Source organism: Caretta caretta, chromosome 2 (genome assembly GCF_965140235.1).
Source record: "Caretta caretta isolate rCarCar2 chromosome 2, rCarCar1.hap1, whole genome shotgun sequence".
NCBI classification, from domain to species: domain Eukaryota; kingdom Metazoa; phylum Chordata; order Testudines; family Cheloniidae; genus Caretta; species Caretta caretta.
In genome coordinates this window covers 174,789,766-174,808,458 of record NC_134207.1, presented here as the reverse complement: position 1 = coordinate 174,808,458, position 18,693 = coordinate 174,789,766, and the positions used below count along the sequence as shown (strand labels likewise).

Sequence of the window (18,693 nt, the reverse complement as noted above, 5' to 3'; positions counted from 1 at the left end):
TCTTGAAAGGAGCAGTGAACTTTTGTGAGTGTTACAGTGCGAGGGGCTGCGCACTAGAGAGGAGACTTTTAGTGAGACTTAGGACTGGAGGGGCTGCTGGTGTCACCTGGCATGGAGTAACCAAGCTGGTGGAAGCCAGGGTGAGGGTGAGGAGCAAGCTGCTGGTGTCAGGGCTCTGAGCCAAAGCTGCATGGCACAAAGCACCCAGGGTTACATGGCAGATGTTGATGCAATCCCTTACTGGTCTGGATAAACCCCCAAAGCATCACCACCATTTATTTAATAGATTATTAACACTTTATGAACTATATATAAATGGAATCCTAATATAAAGGGTGACTAAGTTTCTATAGAGTCCTATTGGTTTAATCCCTGTAAGCACTGACTAGCAGTGTCTTTTCCACTTATTTCCAACTCTGCTAACACCTCCTTGCCAATACTTCCTTGTTTATCTAGAGCAATTCAAGGGCTTGTGGGAATCAGTAACAGGGAAAGGAAGGTGTAAATGCACAAACAAGCAAATTTGGTGTAGCATTAGCAGGCTCCTTGAAGTGCAACCACCATGAGTCGCAAGGCAGGTTAACAGCATAGAAATGAAAGCAGAGTTATTAAATTAAGTAGGAAGGCTGGGAAATCATGCACTAAACAAACAGAGAAGGAAGCAGAAGGCAATCCAAGCTGTTGTGCTCACTCTCACATCCACATATCTTTAACTTTCAGCAAAACAGTTTTATCATAATTCTGCAGTCACTGGCAGGAACATCTGAAAAAAAGCCCTCCCTCCACACGCACAAGTTCTTCCACAGCTGGCCAGCTGCTTTATTAGCAACACTTTGTGTTGTCTTGGAGGAGCAATGTCTATGCAGGATACATTAAAAAAATTCTGCAGCATGAACCTGAGAAGAACAGTGTGTTCTATTTACTACCGTCACTGGGGGAGGGTGAAGGGCAGATTCAGCTTCTTTTGATAAAGCACTTATCTACAAAGCAATATTTATAGAAATGTAAATATTGACTGGGAAGGCAATTCTAAGTGCTGGAAATAATTAAAATACTGAAGGGAGAAATGGGAGAACATAATGACCATTGGCTTGTTGCCATACTGCAGGCTGGAGTTATCCCAGAGATAAGGAGATATTTTTGGATTTGGATTCCCTTCCCTCAAAGAGCTGTAGCTTAACAAATTCACAGAAAGCTAGCATTTAGCGAATAGGAAACGATGCACCAGTTTTGTTAAAACATAGGTCAATTGCAATTGTTAGGGCCATTTATATTGCATGGACCCCAACTCTTGCTGCAGAACTGTAAAGAATCTCACTCTCTCAAAATAATTTTTTCTAGCTCTGATCATAAATGTAAGCCAAAGCAGTGTTACCTGTGCAGCCTGAAAAACCAACAGCTATGAGAGATTCAAAATGCTGTATTCATCACAGCACCTTGTTAACTATCAAACCTGAAGGTGACAATTTAAATATCAGTGCAACTCTTTCACTGCTGATCATTTAAGCACAAATATTGTGCTTTTGCCACAATCTCAAACTGCCTTCCAAGCAGCCTCAGGTGGAGAATTTAATATCAAAAGCCATAACAAAGAGAACCACTGTTCCAATTCCACCTGTTTAATTCTAGCATTTATTTAATTAAACACTTTTTTCTTTAAAGGACTTGTCTACCTCGGAAAGGCATACTGGTATAACTTCCCCCCTTATTTCAGTGTAAGAGGTGCCTTTTTCAGTTTGGTTTATGTCACTTGGGAAGGGGGTTAAGCTAAATCCAAAACCACACTCATACCAGAACAGAGTGTCCACATGGGGAGTTAATTGTTATAACAACAGCAGTTAACCATACTAGTATAACTGGGAGAAAACAGGACGTTGGGGCTTATTTACACAACTGATGCTACAGTGGAACACCTATGGTGCTGCAGCTTTAGCACTGTAGTGCAGACGTTTTTTTCATCACTTTAGTTAATCCACCCCTCAGATATATTCTTCAACCTAGCCACATCTACACTGGGGGTTAGGTTGACCTAGCTACAGTGTTTTGGGGTGTATGTTTTTCACAGCCCTGAGTGACACAGTTAGGTCAAGCTAATTTTTCAGTGTAGACCAGACCTTGGATATCATTAAATTGCAAGCAATGCCCAGTAGAAACTCACTAATGGGTCCCATGAAAATCACAGAGATCTCTGAATATGTATGGGACTGAGCAATGCAGTCATACCCACAGCCATACGCACATTACCCAGGGTGCATACCATTGGAAGGGCTGGATTAAGGTGCAGGCAACCTAGGCACATGTCTAGGGCCCGATTCTTTGGGGGGGGGAGCATCTGAGCTCTGACTGATCTGGTTCAGGTATTGATGCAGGAGCTGGCCTAACAGCAGTGGTGAGGAGGAGCAGTGCTGGCTGCCCCACTGACCACTCAGGTTTGGTCCCATGACCCTCCGTCATGATGAGGTGGGAATGGGGCCAAAATGGAGGGAGTGATGTTGAGACCTGCTGCACAGGGGATGGAATGGAGAGGCACAAGTGTAAGTGCATGGAGAACAAGTTGGAGGTATGGAACGAGCTAAGGTGAAAACAAATGAAGAGAGTGAATGGGGAGAAGAGGAATGGGAGGATAGTTTCAGTCTGGAGTTTGTTTCCCTGAAATGCAGTGGTTGATATAAAAAAATGCCCAGCTTAGGATGGTGGTGTGGTTACATCTAGATACAGTTTTCTCTGACAGGAAAGATTCTGTTTGTCAGGGGAACCATTTTAAAAATTGCTGTTACGTCACAGCTTGCTGCTTCAGAGAAAAGAGCCAACAGAAGCTGGCTGTGGTTACAAGTACAAGTGAATTTTGAGTTAAAATAGCAACAGTAGCTTTGAATCATTAAATAGGTACTTAGGAGTAGTGTGTACAATATCTGTATTATTGACAGTCCTATAACTTTTGATTAGTTCATAAAACTTGATTGGCAAATTGAGAAGAACTTATTCTGTTCTGTTAAATGATGAAAAACTTTCCAAAATAGAGTGTTTATTCCTTCCTCATTTAATGATATAGGTTGACAACTGAGTGCATCTATTACTGGATGTAGATGTGTGTATGATTAGCCCCTCCCTCTGACACACTTAAGGCCTTTTTCACACTTCCAAAAAGTGTGGTATGATTGGCACAGCAAAGGATTCTCAAAGTTCCTATACATACATTAAATGTAGCCACCCCCTGTGATTCCCTCCATGAGACAAACTCCCCTTGGCTTTAGGAGTTACACGTCTTTCAGTGTAGTCAATCTAAGTAAGATTTTCCTGTCTCCTTTCTGCTTATACAGATTATAAGTAATTTGCCTAGTTGAAAAGACAAAGCAAACACAGAATTAATGTAGTGCAAGGACACCTGTGCGTATCTTTTTTTTCTAGAACACAGAAGCGTCATACAGTAATTACATAATTACTAGTTTTTCTTACGCTCCAAACTAGACGAAAGAAAGTGTCATGTAAGTCGATTAAGTTAAAAAATTAGAAACAAATAGGCTTGTGTGGGGGACAGGCGCCAAAAGCAGCAAAGGATTTACTGTTTTATGGCAACTTTATATAACTGAATATTACGAAAGAATATTTAAGACTCTTTCACATAAAAAAAAAAATTAGTACTTACAGAGCTTGCAATGTTGTCAGATCTCCAAGATTGGGATCTATACTTCTCTCCTCCCTAGCTTGAGAGTCCATCAAGAGGTAACAAAGCAAAGCAGCAAACATTTCCACCTCTCCCTCACTGAAAATATAAATGTCTTAAGTACTTTCCTCGGCCAGTGTAGATACAGTACTAGATATACTGATTACCCGAACGAAGTATTTGACATAAGGGGGAACATTACTGTTTCCCTCACATCAATGCATAGAAACAGGGATTTGTGTGTATCTATGTGGTATCCATATATTTGTGTGTATCTATGTGGTATCCATCCAAAGCCAAGTTCTTAACCCTGAACTTCCCTGCTTCCCTTTTGTGCTTGCTTTACTTTTTATGTTATTTTTCCTAAGCATCTTTTGACTTTCAAATTTCAGAAAAGTTCAGAGTTGTCTTTGAAAGATTGTGTTCCAGCTGCTGTGTCTCACTGAATTCAAACAGGCTGGGTAGAAGCAGCTAGAAAGAATTCCTTTTTATAATGCCCTTCTACAACCCACTGATTGTGCCATCTGTCCAACACACAATGAAGAATCTCTAAACAGAGACTAGCTGTGGGGGACACAGTACACTATTTGTAGATCTATGTTTGATAAGAGATAAGAGCTTGTATTAAAATAGCAAGCTTGGCTGCTTTGAACATGTTAGATATGCAGTATGTTTCCGGCACAAAGAGGGAGGGAAAATGATGGAGCTGTCCAGATGGAAGGGGAAGCAAAGCCACAGGCTGGACAAGAAAAAGGTGCTCCTGCCTGTGTGAAAACCATGTCAGTGAATTCTGCCTAGCATGAATGCAAAGGAAGATCGCAAAATGAGCGATGTTGGAGTTTTAACAGATGACTCTCTGCAATGCAGGAAGACATGTGAGGGGGGAAAAAATACAGCTTTAAATGCCATGCAAAGGAAGTGCAAAATTGCACTAATAAAAATGGTAATGCTAAGGATTTGACAAGTATTTTATGTAATTATAATGGCAGTTCCAATAAATCTTCCACACCAAATAATTATGTAGGACTATCTCTTGTTGTGATAATAATTGCTATAAAAAGGCTCCTAACTGGCTCTTCTGTCATTATTTTTTATTAGAATGGCTAGGAAACACTTATGCTTTTGACTGGCATGCCATATGATTGCAAAAGAGCTACATCTGAGGCAGTACTTAGGATGCTAGTCTATACCTTGGGAGAACAGGGTTCAGTGCCCTGCTTTATCTAAGAATTCTTGAGACATCCTTGGACAAGTCACTTAGATTCTCTGTGCTTCAGTTCCTCCTCTGTGAAATGTGGATAACAGCACTGTCCTACCTCATAGTGGTGTTGTGAGGATAACCACATTGAAGATTGTGAAGTGCTTTGAGATCTACTGATGAAAAGTGCTAGATAAGAGATCAGAGGAGGTTATTTACTTGTAACTGGAGGTTCTTTGAGATGTGTGGTCCCTATTTGGATTCCAGACATGGGTGCACATGCGTGCCATATGCCAGAACGATTTGTATCAGTGTCCTTAGACCTGCATGTCTGTCATGTGTCACCCTCGTGTCTGCAGCCGAGATTATAAGAGATTGTGCGGGTTGATGCCACCCCATTATCCTTCTTACCATTCAGCAGTATAGTCCACAGCAGAGGCGACGGAGGGCGGGTATTCGAATCAAAACAGGGACCACACATCTTGAAGTACCTCCAGTTACAGGTAAGTAACGTCCTCTTCTTCTTCAAGTGATGGTCCCTATATGGATTCCAAATGTGGGTGAGCAGCAAGCAATGATCAGCATGAAGGTGGGTGTGAGGACTCATAAGAAGTCATAGTCTGTAGTACGGTGTGGCCTATAGCCACATCCACTGCTGCTGCCAGGTCAATGGCATAGTGAGAAGTGAAGGTTTGGACAGAGCTCCATGTAGCTGCCCGGCAAATGTCCTGCTATGGTACGCTGGCAAGGCAGGCCAACATGGCCACATGCGCCTACACGGAGTGAGCCGTGACTCCAGGAGGTGGGGGTACATTAGAGAGAGCATAGCATTCATGAATGCAATAGGAGATTCATTTGGAGATGTGCTGCAAGGAGAGGGCCTGTCCCTTACAATGTTTGGCAATGGCAATGAAGACCTTGGGCAAAGCGTGGAAAGGACGGGTGCAGGGGACCATGTGTGGCAGACTAGAGGGGCTAGGCGGTGATGATGGTGCAGGCAGCGGTACTGGAGCAGTGACCAGGGCTGGTGATGGCACCGGTGGATCATGCCTGTGCTTCTCCTTGCCCTCCGTCTAGGATTTTTGGGAGCTGGAGCAGCTGGCTTAACATATGACTTCTCACCTGACCTGGCTCAGCTCAGGGAAGCAATGCTGCGTTTATGGGCAGTCTCGGATAGGGACCTACCCTTGTGCCCATGGTCATGCTTCTTATGTTCATGGTGGGGCTCGTTGGACCTCGGCGGTAGCAATGGAACCAGTGCCCAGGAGGTAGTTACAGGGGCCCTGATGGGTGTTGATGGACACCGCTCCAGCAGTTCCACCAGTCCTGGATCCAATTGCGCACGCAGGCGCATAGCCTCTCACATGAGGGACTTGCGTAGATGAAGTTCCCTAGCTTCCTGTGTGTGGGTGGGAATGAGAGGCAGATGGTGCAGCAAGTGATGACGTGGGCTTCGCTGAGGCAGTGCAAACACCAGTGGTGCTCACTGCTCACAGAGGAGCGTTTGCACATCTTTTGAAGCCAAGTTGGTGTGGCATAATCCCGGGGACAGGGGACAAACTCCGGAAGAGAGTGAACCTAATGAATTACTCTACAAAAACAAAAAGAAAAAATAATACTATCGAGAACCGTGTACAAGGAGAAAAGAACGGACAAATCACTCTCTTAGCGAGACTAAGAGCATGAAGGAACAGAAGTTCTGCCTCAGGTCATGCAGCAGTAACAGGGAACTGGAGCGGAGTTGACCCAGACAGCCCCCTATAGCCTTGAGTATGGACATGAGGACAATGCACGATGCATGTGCGGGTCAAGGGACATCGCTATGAATCATTCTGGCTCTGGCGCATGGCGTGCATGCACACCCACGTTCGGAATCAATATAGGAACCATCCCATGAAGAAGTAGTATTATTTGTGTAACAGCCTGGTCAGAGAGAATTTTAAGAGTTTAGAGCACCTAGGTACAATGGTAAAAAGTGCTACAGACCAGAAAAGGGCCAACCTCAAATGATTCAGAAGTTCAGTTTGGATACTTATTTGATCCCTTTGAGGTATCCCTTCTGCAATCCTGTGCACGCTTACACCACCCCTTTGATGATCTCTTTCTCCTGTAAATGAATGGGGAATGCTGGGTGACCCATTTTCTGCTTGGTTGCATGTGCTCTAGAGAGGAAGGCTGGGCAACCTGCTCCTTTTCATGCCCGGTTGTGACCGGTCTGTTGAATGGGTTCTTCATCTAGGTGGTGGAAGCCAGCAGCCTGTCTACCGAGTCTTACCTCTTCAGTTTTAGCTGTATTCTTGAGCTTCCTTGGTAGTCATGCCACAGAAGGGATTGCTGACATCTGAAACCCCAGAGTGGGTGAGAGTCTAATGAGTTTGGTGCTACTAATACTGAAGAGAATTGACTCCAAATTTCAAACTTGTTATGTAAACAGCTGCTAATGAGCAATATGCTCTGTGCTAAGCTTCAAACAACAGTGATGAGAATGCAGTCACTGGACCAGAGACTGGGACCCAGCTGTCCCTCCTAGGTGAGTACCCTAAACACCAGGCTATGGAGTCAGTCTCATTCTCTCCCAATGACCAGCCAAATAAATAGAACAGATTCAACAGGAGAAATTGAGAGACCTCCCCCAAACTAGCTAATAGCCGGGTGGTTTGAACGCTCAGGGGGCATGGGGAAGGCCTTGGTTCAAGTTCCTGATCCAAAGCATACATTGAAACCAGGTTCTCCAGTATCCCAGCTGAGTGCCTGACCCACTGGGCTACTGAGTACCAGGGGGACACCATCTGCTGTTTTATGACTCCAGCCATGTCTTTCCTTTCCCTTTAAGTTAAAAAGGCCTCAGATCAAAACAATGTTTTCAATTTGCTGAAAATTCCGAAAAATATTCAGTTTCGGTTCTAGCTGAGCCAAAGTTCTTTCCCGCCCCACCCCCTCAATTTTTCAGAACTGCCAGTGAACCAAACATCAGTTATCCATATAAGTCTAGTAAAAAATCAGGAAATTCAACTCGTTAAAGTTTCTCCTATTATACACAGCAGGACTGCTTCTATGATTGTTTACAGGACTGGGACCTTAGCAGATTTATACATTTATTACCCATCAATTTAAGTTATTATTTATTAGTGGCACAGTTCTCAGGTTAACTGCATCTCTGCTCCCTCCAGTGTTTCCTCAGTATTGCCCTGTTAGGTTGCAGGCCTCCAGCCATCATCTCCCTACAGGGCAGAGTTTTAGGGTTGCAGCCCCCTTGCAATTTACTGAGCTTAACACAGCAGGTCTGACTTGAATCCAGTTCTGCTTGCTCCCAGGGGCTCTGACTAGGGTCGCCAATTTTGGTTGGATGTATTCCTAGAGGTTTTGTCACATGACAATCTAATTCCTGGAGAGTCCAGGACAATCCTGGAAGGCTGGCAACTCTGACAGTGCTTATCAGTGAGCGTCCAACTTTCACAAAGCACAATACATTTATTTTGGACAACGTATTACCAAGAAAAAACATTTCATAAAACAATAAACAGTCTACCCACACGCTAAGTTTTGCCAGGTGTAACCCATCTTCCATATGGAGGCTTCAAAGTCCTTCAAACCCTTCTAGCAAGGTTTTGCTCTCTTGGTCAAAGTCTCATGTCAGTTTGTCGATCAGGTGAGGGTCCATGAGTCAGTTCAGGCTGGCCCTTTATAGCAAAGCCCTGTTCTTTGTCTGCTGGGCCTCTTGAACCTGGTCAAACTCAGTATATGCTTTCCCCCATCCCCCAGGGTGGCATGTCTCCAGAGTTGTTTACTTGTCTAGGGATTTGCAGTAATTACCTCTCACTGATTTTAGTTCCAGTAGGAAGCTCTGTACCCCTCCGCTATGGAATCAGAGTACAATCCCTAGCTCACAAAGGTGCATCTAACATTTATAGATATAACAGTCTCAAAGATATTGCATGTGCCCATAATATCTGTCACATCTCAATAGAATAGTCTGTGAAGTCTCCCCACTCCTAAGGTCTCACATCTGTCAGAATTAGTATTACAGTAGTGCCTCAAGGCCCCCATTGTGCAAGGTACTTTACAAACACATGGTAAACAACCATCCGTGTCCTGAAGGGCTTAGGATCAAAACAGAAAAGTACGTTAAAAGAAGGGAAGGGAAACAAAGACACAAAGAGATACACTGACTTGTTCAAGGTCACACACAGCAGGTTAGTGGCACAGCCAGGAATAATAATATCTAGCTCTTACAAAGCTCTTTTTTCATCAGTAGATTTACCGAGGAGGTCAGTATCATTATCCCCATTTCACAGACGGGGAAACTAAGGCACAGGGAGGGATGTGACTTGCTTAAGGTCACCCAGAGGCAAAGCTGGGTCTCAATCCAGTACCCTATCCACTGGATCACATTGCCTCTTACCTAAAGTACAGCTGAAGATTAACAAGAACATAACACACATTATGTTTCTATTATGGTGTTAAACCTCAGTGAGAGCATTCAACCACTAAGAACAGAGCACATTGGTATTCATTGTAACATGCAATTATTAATAGCAGCACTCATGAGGTGCTTTTTATATTCAAAGCACTTTGCAAACAATAGGGCCTACGCTCTCTCCCATCTGTGCAAGTCACTCCATTTGCTGCTACTGGGAGATTTCCCTGTGTGAGGGGAACTCGAGTCCAGTGTTGCAAATGGTGCTTTTTACAAATGTCACAGTTCTAAAGTTCCCGCCACCCCTTATTAATTTTCTGTGCTTGGCTTGATGAAAGTTAAGTTTACAAACAATATGAAGAACTGTCATGTCCCTTTCTGTACATGACTAAGAGCTCCTCACCTTCCAAACACCCTTGTTCACGTGTGGAACTTGCTGATCAAGCCAATGACTCATTCCTCAACTGTCAAACAGGGAGTTTTCATTTTGACAAGGTTTAGCTTCTGAGGAAGAAGAAAATGCTGACCCATAAATTCTCTCTTGATCCAAAATAAAAATATATATTGAAGTCAAACATGGGTTTATATGCAAAGAGATAATATGTATGATCCACAAAAAGGACCAACTTCCCTTTCAGGCATAATTCTGCTGCTTTTTTAAAATTAATCTTATGACATGTGTGATGGATTACTCCAGCCTGTCTGATTAGGGAGTAGTTTATTTGTTTCCTCTGGAACAAAACATCTTTATGAAAGGATCAGATACTGTGTAGCTCTCGGATGTAAATAATGTGTAAAATACAAGAAACTGCAGCATCCACTGTGATCTGGGACTCAGAGCCTGGAAACCTGCTCCTTCCCCAGCAGAATCTCTGCTGGGGAAAGACCTTCACTGAAGTTCCCTCTGTGCCCACCCCAGGTGGGGACTTTCTCCAGGTGGAACTAGTCCCCAGCGGCAGCCCTGGGCTCTGCTGCGGTTAACTCCTGAGCCAGAGAGTATGCACAAACCCTTTAACAACAACTAACAGTTATCTTTCATATGTTTAACAACCTAACTTTGATACAATCTCTCCTGCTGCATATACCCAATTTTCATTTCTGTTGATCACAGACGTGTAACTTCTTAAAAAACAAAAAACAAACAAACAAAAAAGAAAACCAACCCAAAACCAATAAAAACTTTCTTTCCAAGTTATTGACGAACTTGTCTTCTGTTACAAAATATAAATCGTTGCTAGGCCCCAAGGCCCTGTGCCACAAAAGCTCTTAAAATCTTCTCACCAGCTGAGAAGTTGTCCTGAATACTGTACTGCATAAAGCTTATTGCATGTTGATATCGTCATACAAGTGATTGAGATTGCCCAGAGTACACGAAGACATGTAAACAATTTTACAAACACTTCTGGTTTCTCCATGAGGATTGCTAAGGAGGATTTTAAAAATGAGATTTAAACAATTTTATTTAATTCACATTAAAAGTTGTTCTAAGTCAAATGTTTTGGTTTCAAAACTTAAATATTATAAGGGAAATAATGACTACTGTTAAGAATCCAATTTATAAAAGGAGAAAATCATGGGAAAATGAGGCAAACTTTATGTGAAAATAAAATTATGGCAGAACTGCTGAAGAGCATTCCAGAGCTCAGGATATACCATGTTTTACTCAAAATTATTTAATAAAACAGGAACACCACTTTGTGCTTATAAAGTTCTTTTGCATCCTACAATCTCAACCTCCTTTATAACATTAATTATTTAAGCTTCCAAATGCTCCTGTGAGATTCAGCAGGTAAGCATTATTATACCTATTAAACACATATAAACAAAAATTACGATGCTAAATTATATGCAGAGTTGTTTATTTTTAAATTGATTTCTCACTATAAAAGAAGATGCTGAGTATACTATTACTTTTAGAACAGGATTTTATGGGTCAAATTTTTAGTAGGCAGTTTCACTGCACATTTGCACATACAATTACCCAATTAGCAAGCAAAACCTGGGTAATAGTGCACACAAATGGATAGCAGGGCAAGCACAATCCAAACCAGAGTTGGTGATGGAATGGAGAAACTGACATGCTGATCAGTGGTTTCTGACAGTGGCCAGCTCCTGTTTCTGACAGTGGCCAGTTCCAGTCAGTTCAGAGTCAAGCGCAAGAAACTCTGTATTAGGCAGTTATGGGATAACTTACCTCCAAGGAAAGTTTCCTCCTAAATCCCTACAGGGTGTTTACATGCTGTGAAACATAAGTGTTTATATCCCAAAGTCTTTTTAAAATATTTACTATTTTAACTCTGGATGGTCTCATTACCCATATGAATATACAGTAATCTTGGATTCCTGCTAAGCCCTTGGCCACAATAACATCTTTCAGCAATGAATTCCAAAGGCAAATCACATATTGTATAAAATTGTTTTCTCTTATCAGTTTTCAATTTTCTACCTTTCAATTTCACTGAATGTTCCCTGCTGACTACGTAGTCTGCATTTTGTTTAAGTTCCAGAAAAAATGGTTATTTACAGCAGTAATCATTGATAAGTAGTGCCATTTTAACTAAGGTTTCAGAGGCATACACTGAATTATGAATTGATAAAATGCAGCGCATCTGTTCTCGAATGTTAGGTACATAGGGTAGGATAATTTTACTTATTGTTTTGTTACAAAAGCTAATCTTACTGTATGAGACTGCTCAAGCCAGCTATCAATACAGGAATGTCTAGGGTAATATGATTTCCTTCCTTCTGCATTCAGAAAAGCAACTGGTCCATGAAAAGAACACTTTCTTTGGTGCTGGCAGTTCTGAAGTTCACCTGTAATGATTACTGTGGTTCTTACTCCCAACCAGATTAGTGACAGTGAAGACTGAACTATTGTGTCTAGGCTGTAGCAGGAGCTATATATTTGAATCAAACTGTACCAGCACTAGCAAATCTTAATCTGACAAGGCCTAAGAACTAAAATATTAAATAATTTCATGTATTTTTTGCTTTCCCAAACAAGAAACAATGGCACATTTTTTCTTTTGCTGAAGGGAATAAGCAGTTTAGAAACCTAGACCCTCATTGCCAATAACCTACATTAACTCGTAAACCGTTAGGGATGTTGGCTTCAATGTCATCTGTTCCCACCAGGCTTTCAATTTATTAGAGAGGAAAAAACCTGGATCAAATCACAGAGCCAGTTAATTGATGATTCTACACTCCTATACTCTACCAAGGGGACCTGGTTTCAGCACTTAAAGATAATGTCTTTGAACACCCTGCCAGAGTGAGGTCAATACAATGAACACCCATGGAGGTTTTGGACTGGATAAGATACTACTGTGAGAGGGCCTGTCCTGTTCATAGCTTCTCAGATGTCTGCTGTCAGTAAATGCCTTCAAAAGGCTGACTTTTGCATTCTGCTTCTTTCAGCCTGCAAAAAGGTTATAATCATTTTATTCTGAGAGGGCGTGAACAAGCCGAAGTTAGCAGGTGCAAGTCTCAGGTACTAGAAGGTATGCAATGTCAAATTTTTAAAATAATGCAATTTTATCCCCTGATTTATAAAGATTATTTTGATTATTTTTGGATGCTTTGGTTTATCTGAATTGAATGAAGAAATTCTTCATCACCTGGATTTGTACACACTGGTTTTTGTCCACTCTCAGCTGTACCCACACTGCTCCACTGACTGGCTCTGTACTGCAGGTAGTAGAGCAGAACTGTGTACAATTTGTCCAACTACATCCAGGTATATACACAAAACTGTCAAAAATGATTCTGCTACTCTTATAAACATTCCTCGACTCTGAATACAGACACAAGGCTGCACAGGTCCCAGAGCAGAAGCCAAAACAAGATAAAGTATTGACTACTCAGATGTTTTCTCTATAATATAGTATATGAACAAGTTCCCCAGGTACTCAAGTTGTATCTGTTACAAGTTATGTGTTAGGTTTCAGAGTAGCAGCCGTGTTAGTCTGTATCCACAAAAAGAAAAGGAGGACTTGTGGCACTTAGAGACTAACAAATGTATTTGAGCATAAGCTTTCATGAGCTACAGCTCACTTCATCAGATGCATTCAATGGAAAATACAGTGGGGAGATTTATATACATACAGAACATGAAACAATGGGGGTTACCATACACACTGTAACGAGAGTGATCAGGTAAGGTGAGCTATTACCAGCAGGAGAGCGAGGGGGGGGGGACCTTTTGTAGTGATAATTAAGGTGGGCCATTTCCAGCAGTTGACAAGAACGTTTGAGGAACAGCGGGGGCAGGGGAGGAAATAAACATAGGGAAATAGTTTTACTTCGTGTAATGACCCATCCACTCCCAGTCTTTATTCAAGCCTAAGTTAATTGTATCCAGTTTGCAAATTAATTCCAATTCAGCAGTCTCTTGCTGGAGTCTGTTTCTGAAGTTTTTTTGTTGAAGAATTGCCACTTTTAGGTCTGTAATCGAGTGACCAAAGAGATTGAAGTGTTCTCCGACTGGTTTTTGAATGTTATAATTCTTGACATCTGATTTGTGTCCATTTATTCTTTTACGTAGAGACTGTCCAGTTTGGCCAATGTACATGGCAGAGGGGCATTGCTGGCACATGATGGCATAGATCACCTTGGTAGATGTGCAGGTGAACGAGCCTCTGATAGTGTGGCTGATGTGATTAGGCCCTATGATGGTGTCCCCTGAATAGATATGAGGGATGTGTTATTTATTCATATTGCTTGAACTATTCCCTGCATTGATTCAGTTATATTGCAAGATGTCCGATTGAAGAGTCAGTTAAGAGGGAAAGGGCAGACCCATTTATAGGGACCTTTGACATCCTTGGGGGGCTTCATCCAGTTGATGTCATGTAATTCTTTTGCCCTCTCCTTCCTTCATTATTTTTCATGTATCTCCATTCCCCTATAAGTAAATCAAATGACCTGTTCGAAAATCAAAAGTGAAGTGTTTTAGCTCATGGCAGAACAATTCAAGGAATAAAAACAGATCTTGACCTTCTAATTATCCTACAATGAGCCAACTGAACACAAAAAGAATAAATCAAGTAAGAAAATACTATAGCGGCAGTCAGCAGACATATTTCTCTCCGATTATTATGTACTCTGTCAATGTCAAACTCTGTCATTAGCATGTGCAAACCCCTTTTCCTGCCATCCCTCTCCCCCATTACCCTAGTGAAAATGTTTGGTAATGGCAGAAAAGTCACAGAGAGAAAATGGCTGAGGTCAGAATTCTGACTCCTTAGGGTACTACCAGCTGCCAGTGTGTTTCCAGGACACCAAAGAGTTTATAGAGTAACTACAGTATTGAAAACAGTTTAATCTAATGAGCAAACACTACACTAGAGTTTTGCCTTTTCACTATACGTGGTGCTATGAGCTCCTAAAGCGGGCTCATAAAAAAAAAATCCCTAAATGCAGTATGCATTAGACCTGGGTCTTCATATATCCTGCTACTCTCACACTTCCCATACAACCATTCTCAGAGGCCAGCAAAGAGACAATACATCAGAGGGGCTACATTCAGAGATGAGTCTAACCTGACTTAACTTATTGTAATACCTCTCTTAGGGTCCATTATTTTAGACTCCCTTATGTTTGTTTATTCCCCCATATACATCAGTTCCTAAGTAGCCCTCAATCTGTGGAAGGGAATCAGTGATCATACTGGCCCAATTTAAAAATGGGTAAATTTAGATAGAATAATCAGGCAATTCTTCCTATTAGGTTAGGCTCTGGAATAGTCTCCTAAGCACAGATGCAAATGTCTGATTGGAACATTTAAATCCAGGCTGACCAAAAACAAGGGCACAGACCCTCAAGGTGGTGTGAACTCTCAATGGATTATGACCATTTACACCAGCTAAGAATGTGCCCCAGACAATATTTTGTAGAATACAATCCTTCATTGGCAGGAGAAGAGTCCAGAGATGTTAAGATTTTCTAGATGTCTTATGTCTGACTCTGTACATTCACACCCCGCATGGAAACACTGAGGATCCGTTACTGTCAGCCACAAGAGATCAAAAGTCACAAGCTGGGAAAAAAAAGTATATTGTGTCATTTTGATCTGTATTTTGATTTTTTAAACACCCGCATCCCACCCCCATTGTGTATGAAAATAAGTACTCCCCACTCCCCCAAAATTTATTGGGTAAGATCAGTTCAGCTCACTCCCCCACTCCTCTTGTGGTTCTTTACTCCCACTCCCAGGCCTGAGAGGGCTGCTGCAAGGTCTCCCTTCCCCTTCTTAGGCTGGGAGGGGCAACTCCAGGGGCTCTACACCCCTCCTCCCCCAACTGTCCTGTCCCAGGAAGCAGGGCCGTCCCTACCAATTATGGTGCCCTACATAGCCTGAGCACCTGCTCGCTCCCCCCGGTAGAGTGTCTGGACTGCACTCAAGGTCTGCGGGGTCATAGTGAGAGGAGCTGTGGGGGCCTCTTTGGGGGGCCCCACAGGCCCAGAGTGGCCCAGACGATTAGCGGGGGGCCTGGCGCCAGCAGCAGAAAGCGGAACAACCTGGGCCCAGCCCACTCCGCTCCCCCCACAGCTGTGTCGTGAGGGGGAGGGGGCTTGGGGAAAGGGGTCCCCCCACACTCACTGGCAGCGGGAAGGGGAGTGGAGTGGGCTGGGTTGCTCTGCTTCCCACCACTGCCGGTGAGTGCGGGGGTAGGCCTGACCCCTGCTGCCATCGCCAGGCCGCTGCCCCCGCTAATCCTCTAGGCCGCATCTGTCGCTGGGGGAGGGGGCTTGGGAGAAAGGGTGGAAAGTGGGGGCAGGGGCGGACGGAGTTGTCCCAGGCCTATGGTGACCAGATAGCAAGTGTAAAAAATCAGGACGGGGTGGGGGGCAATAGGTGCCTATATAAGAAAAATCGGGACATTTGGTCACCCTACCCAGGCCCCACACCCCTCTAGGAATGCACAGGGGGGCCAGCTGGGGGAGTGGGCTGGCCACTGGTGCTGCCACATATGAAGCACGGAGCTGCATAGGGCACCACGAAATTTGGAGCAATTTGGTGCCCCAAATTTTGTGGTGCCCTACTCAGCTGCGTATTCTGCGTATGCCTAAGGACGGCCCTGCCAGAAGGGGTGCTGCAGTAGGCAGGAGCAGATACGCTCTCCTGTGTGTCTCTCTCATGAGGGGCGAAGGGGTAGAAGAGGGAGCAGAGCTGCACTAAGCTACTGGGCTCTTTGTTCCCTCCTCCCGCCTTGTGAGAGCAGGGAGCATGGAGGGAAGAGTGCAAGATGCACCCTCTGAAATCCTGTTGCTTTAAAAAAAATAAATCGTGAGTTGGCAATATTACAGATATTCACTTTCCAAGGCAGCTACCTCATATCCTAGTTAACTTTACTAAAAATAGCAGTTATGCTGGCAATTAAATGTCAACAGGATGTTGACCCTGGGACTAATTTTATGAGACTTCGAGTTAAATTTCTACTCATGGTTACATCTATGTCACATCTAAGTGTAATGGGGAATCATAAGTGTATCAGAGCAGAATTTGACCATCTATTATAAATAAAGCGATAGTGGTAATAAAAACGCAGACATTTTCAAAATAATAAGCTGGGAAACAATCAATTTCCTTGTTCTATTTTCTTTCTTTCCACAAAAAAAAAAAAGATTCCTAGTTTGTCCACAAACTTCCCATGTGACTTTTAGCAAGCTAAGCCCCCTGTGCCTCAATTTCTTATTCTGTAGAATGGGAATTGTGACACAGAGCACATTTGTGGTTCACTACTCTGTCAGCAGCTCTTGTCACGCCTGACATACTCACTACACCTAACACACTTGTAATCTGTATCTAAAAGGTGGCATGTAAGATATCTTTGGAAAACTAATAACTCACTGATCATGAATATTCTTGCACTGTGTATGCATAAGAATGTACAAAAAGTTATGAATATGCACTAGAACTATACTCTTAAAACGTCTTTGGCAAGCAATGTATAAGCACAATCTCCTGTACCTTAGATAAAGAAATGTGTATTTGATTCTCTGATCCACTATGTTGTCAGGCAGAGACAATGCAGGTCCATTTTTACATATGAGGTAAACAAAGCTATCAAGCCAACAAGCATGGGAGATGACAGCAGGGTGTCTACACCCAGTATGAGAGAGAAGCTTAGTATAGGTTTTACTTTTCAAAGAATATATTTAAAAGGTTTACTGGTCTATAAACATGGGGGGGGGACGGGACTGTGGGGTGCTGAACCTCAAGTGATAAGCAATTCAATCAACTGATCGTATACAATATTACTGTATTAACTGCTATTGAGCTGGGTCTTTTATAAAAGCCTCTGCTTCACCACTGATTAATATCATTGTGAACTGTATGTATTAACACTACATAAGGAATGAGGAATACTCTTTAATATTATGCTTTACAGTCTGTGACCCAAACAAAGGGAGAGAAAGGTCTCTCTCAGCCAGGAGGGAACATCACAGCTATCTACCTGTCTCCAAAGAAATTAAGCAAGGTGTGACCAAAACAAAAATGAAAGCTCATTTACATAGAAATCATACAGGGGGTTCGGAAGCCCACAGGAAGGGAAGAACAGCATGAAGTCATCCTGTCTCTTGAAGCAAGGTCATTGACCTATAAGCAAAAGACAGAAGCCATCTTTGGCATCCATCACTAGACCGACAAGGGAAGAGCACTCTTGCAAACTGAGAAAGATGGGTCATTCAACCAAAGGAGGCTGAAGTCTGTGAGAGGTGAATGTCGATGAGGGGGGAGAAAAAAAGCCCATTTTGAACAAAGGGTATTTTGCTATGTTAAGTTTTACACTTTTAGATGCACATTTTCACCTTTAGTTTCTCGTAACATTTTCTAACCTTATTCCTTTTGCTTGGCATCCCTTAACCTATGTTTTTGTTAATAAATTTGGTTTTTTACTATAAACCAACCCGGTGCTTTATTTAAGGGGAAGGATATATTTACCCCAGTTAAATAAATAAGCTGTGATGTGCTTTTATGTCAGCAGAAGTACAAAATTTATTATTTCTCTGAACTGTCCAGGAGAGGGCTGGTCACTGCAGAGCACATGGTTTTCCCAAAATTCAGGACTGGGAGTGTGTTGGGGTCACGGTCACTTTGTTGGTTGTAACCAAAGTTGGTGGAAGTCAGAGTGGGGCTGTAGCTAGGTTGCTGGGGTCAGAATAGCTAAACCAGGGCTGGCTGCATAGCATGCTGACACTCGGGGAGTAACCTGCATGCTTTCAGAATGGCTGTAAGCAATGCTCCCTCTAATTTTTGACAGGCCGTGCGCACAAAAAATTTCTTCTGTGCAAGTTTTGACAGGCCGTGTGCACAAAAAATTTCTTCTGTGCAAATTGTTATGCTTCTGCGCAAATTTTTGTGCACATGGTGTTTCACCGTGTGCGTGGCGTTTAGAATCTGTGTGTGTG

At 42.7% G+C, this 18,693-nt stretch overlaps 1 protein-coding gene across 5 annotated transcripts in view; it reads right to left on the bottom strand.

Annotated features, from left to right (window-relative positions):
* Nucleotides 1–18,693, bottom strand: part of TPK1 (thiamin pyrophosphokinase 1) — a 480,210-nt gene that overhangs the window by 64,103 nt on the left and 397,414 nt on the right. The window contains exon 9 of one of the 5 annotated variants that reach the window (XM_048839086.2): nucleotides 13,629–14,202. The exons of the other annotated variants lie outside the window; for them this stretch is intronic. Within the exon in view, the coding sequence (XP_048695043.1) occupies nucleotides 14,183–14,202 (20 nt within the window). The 3' untranslated portion in view covers nucleotides 13,629–14,182. Of the gene's footprint in view, nucleotides 1–13,628; nucleotides 14,203–18,693 lie in introns of those variants that run through there. 5 annotated transcript variants of the gene reach the window in all.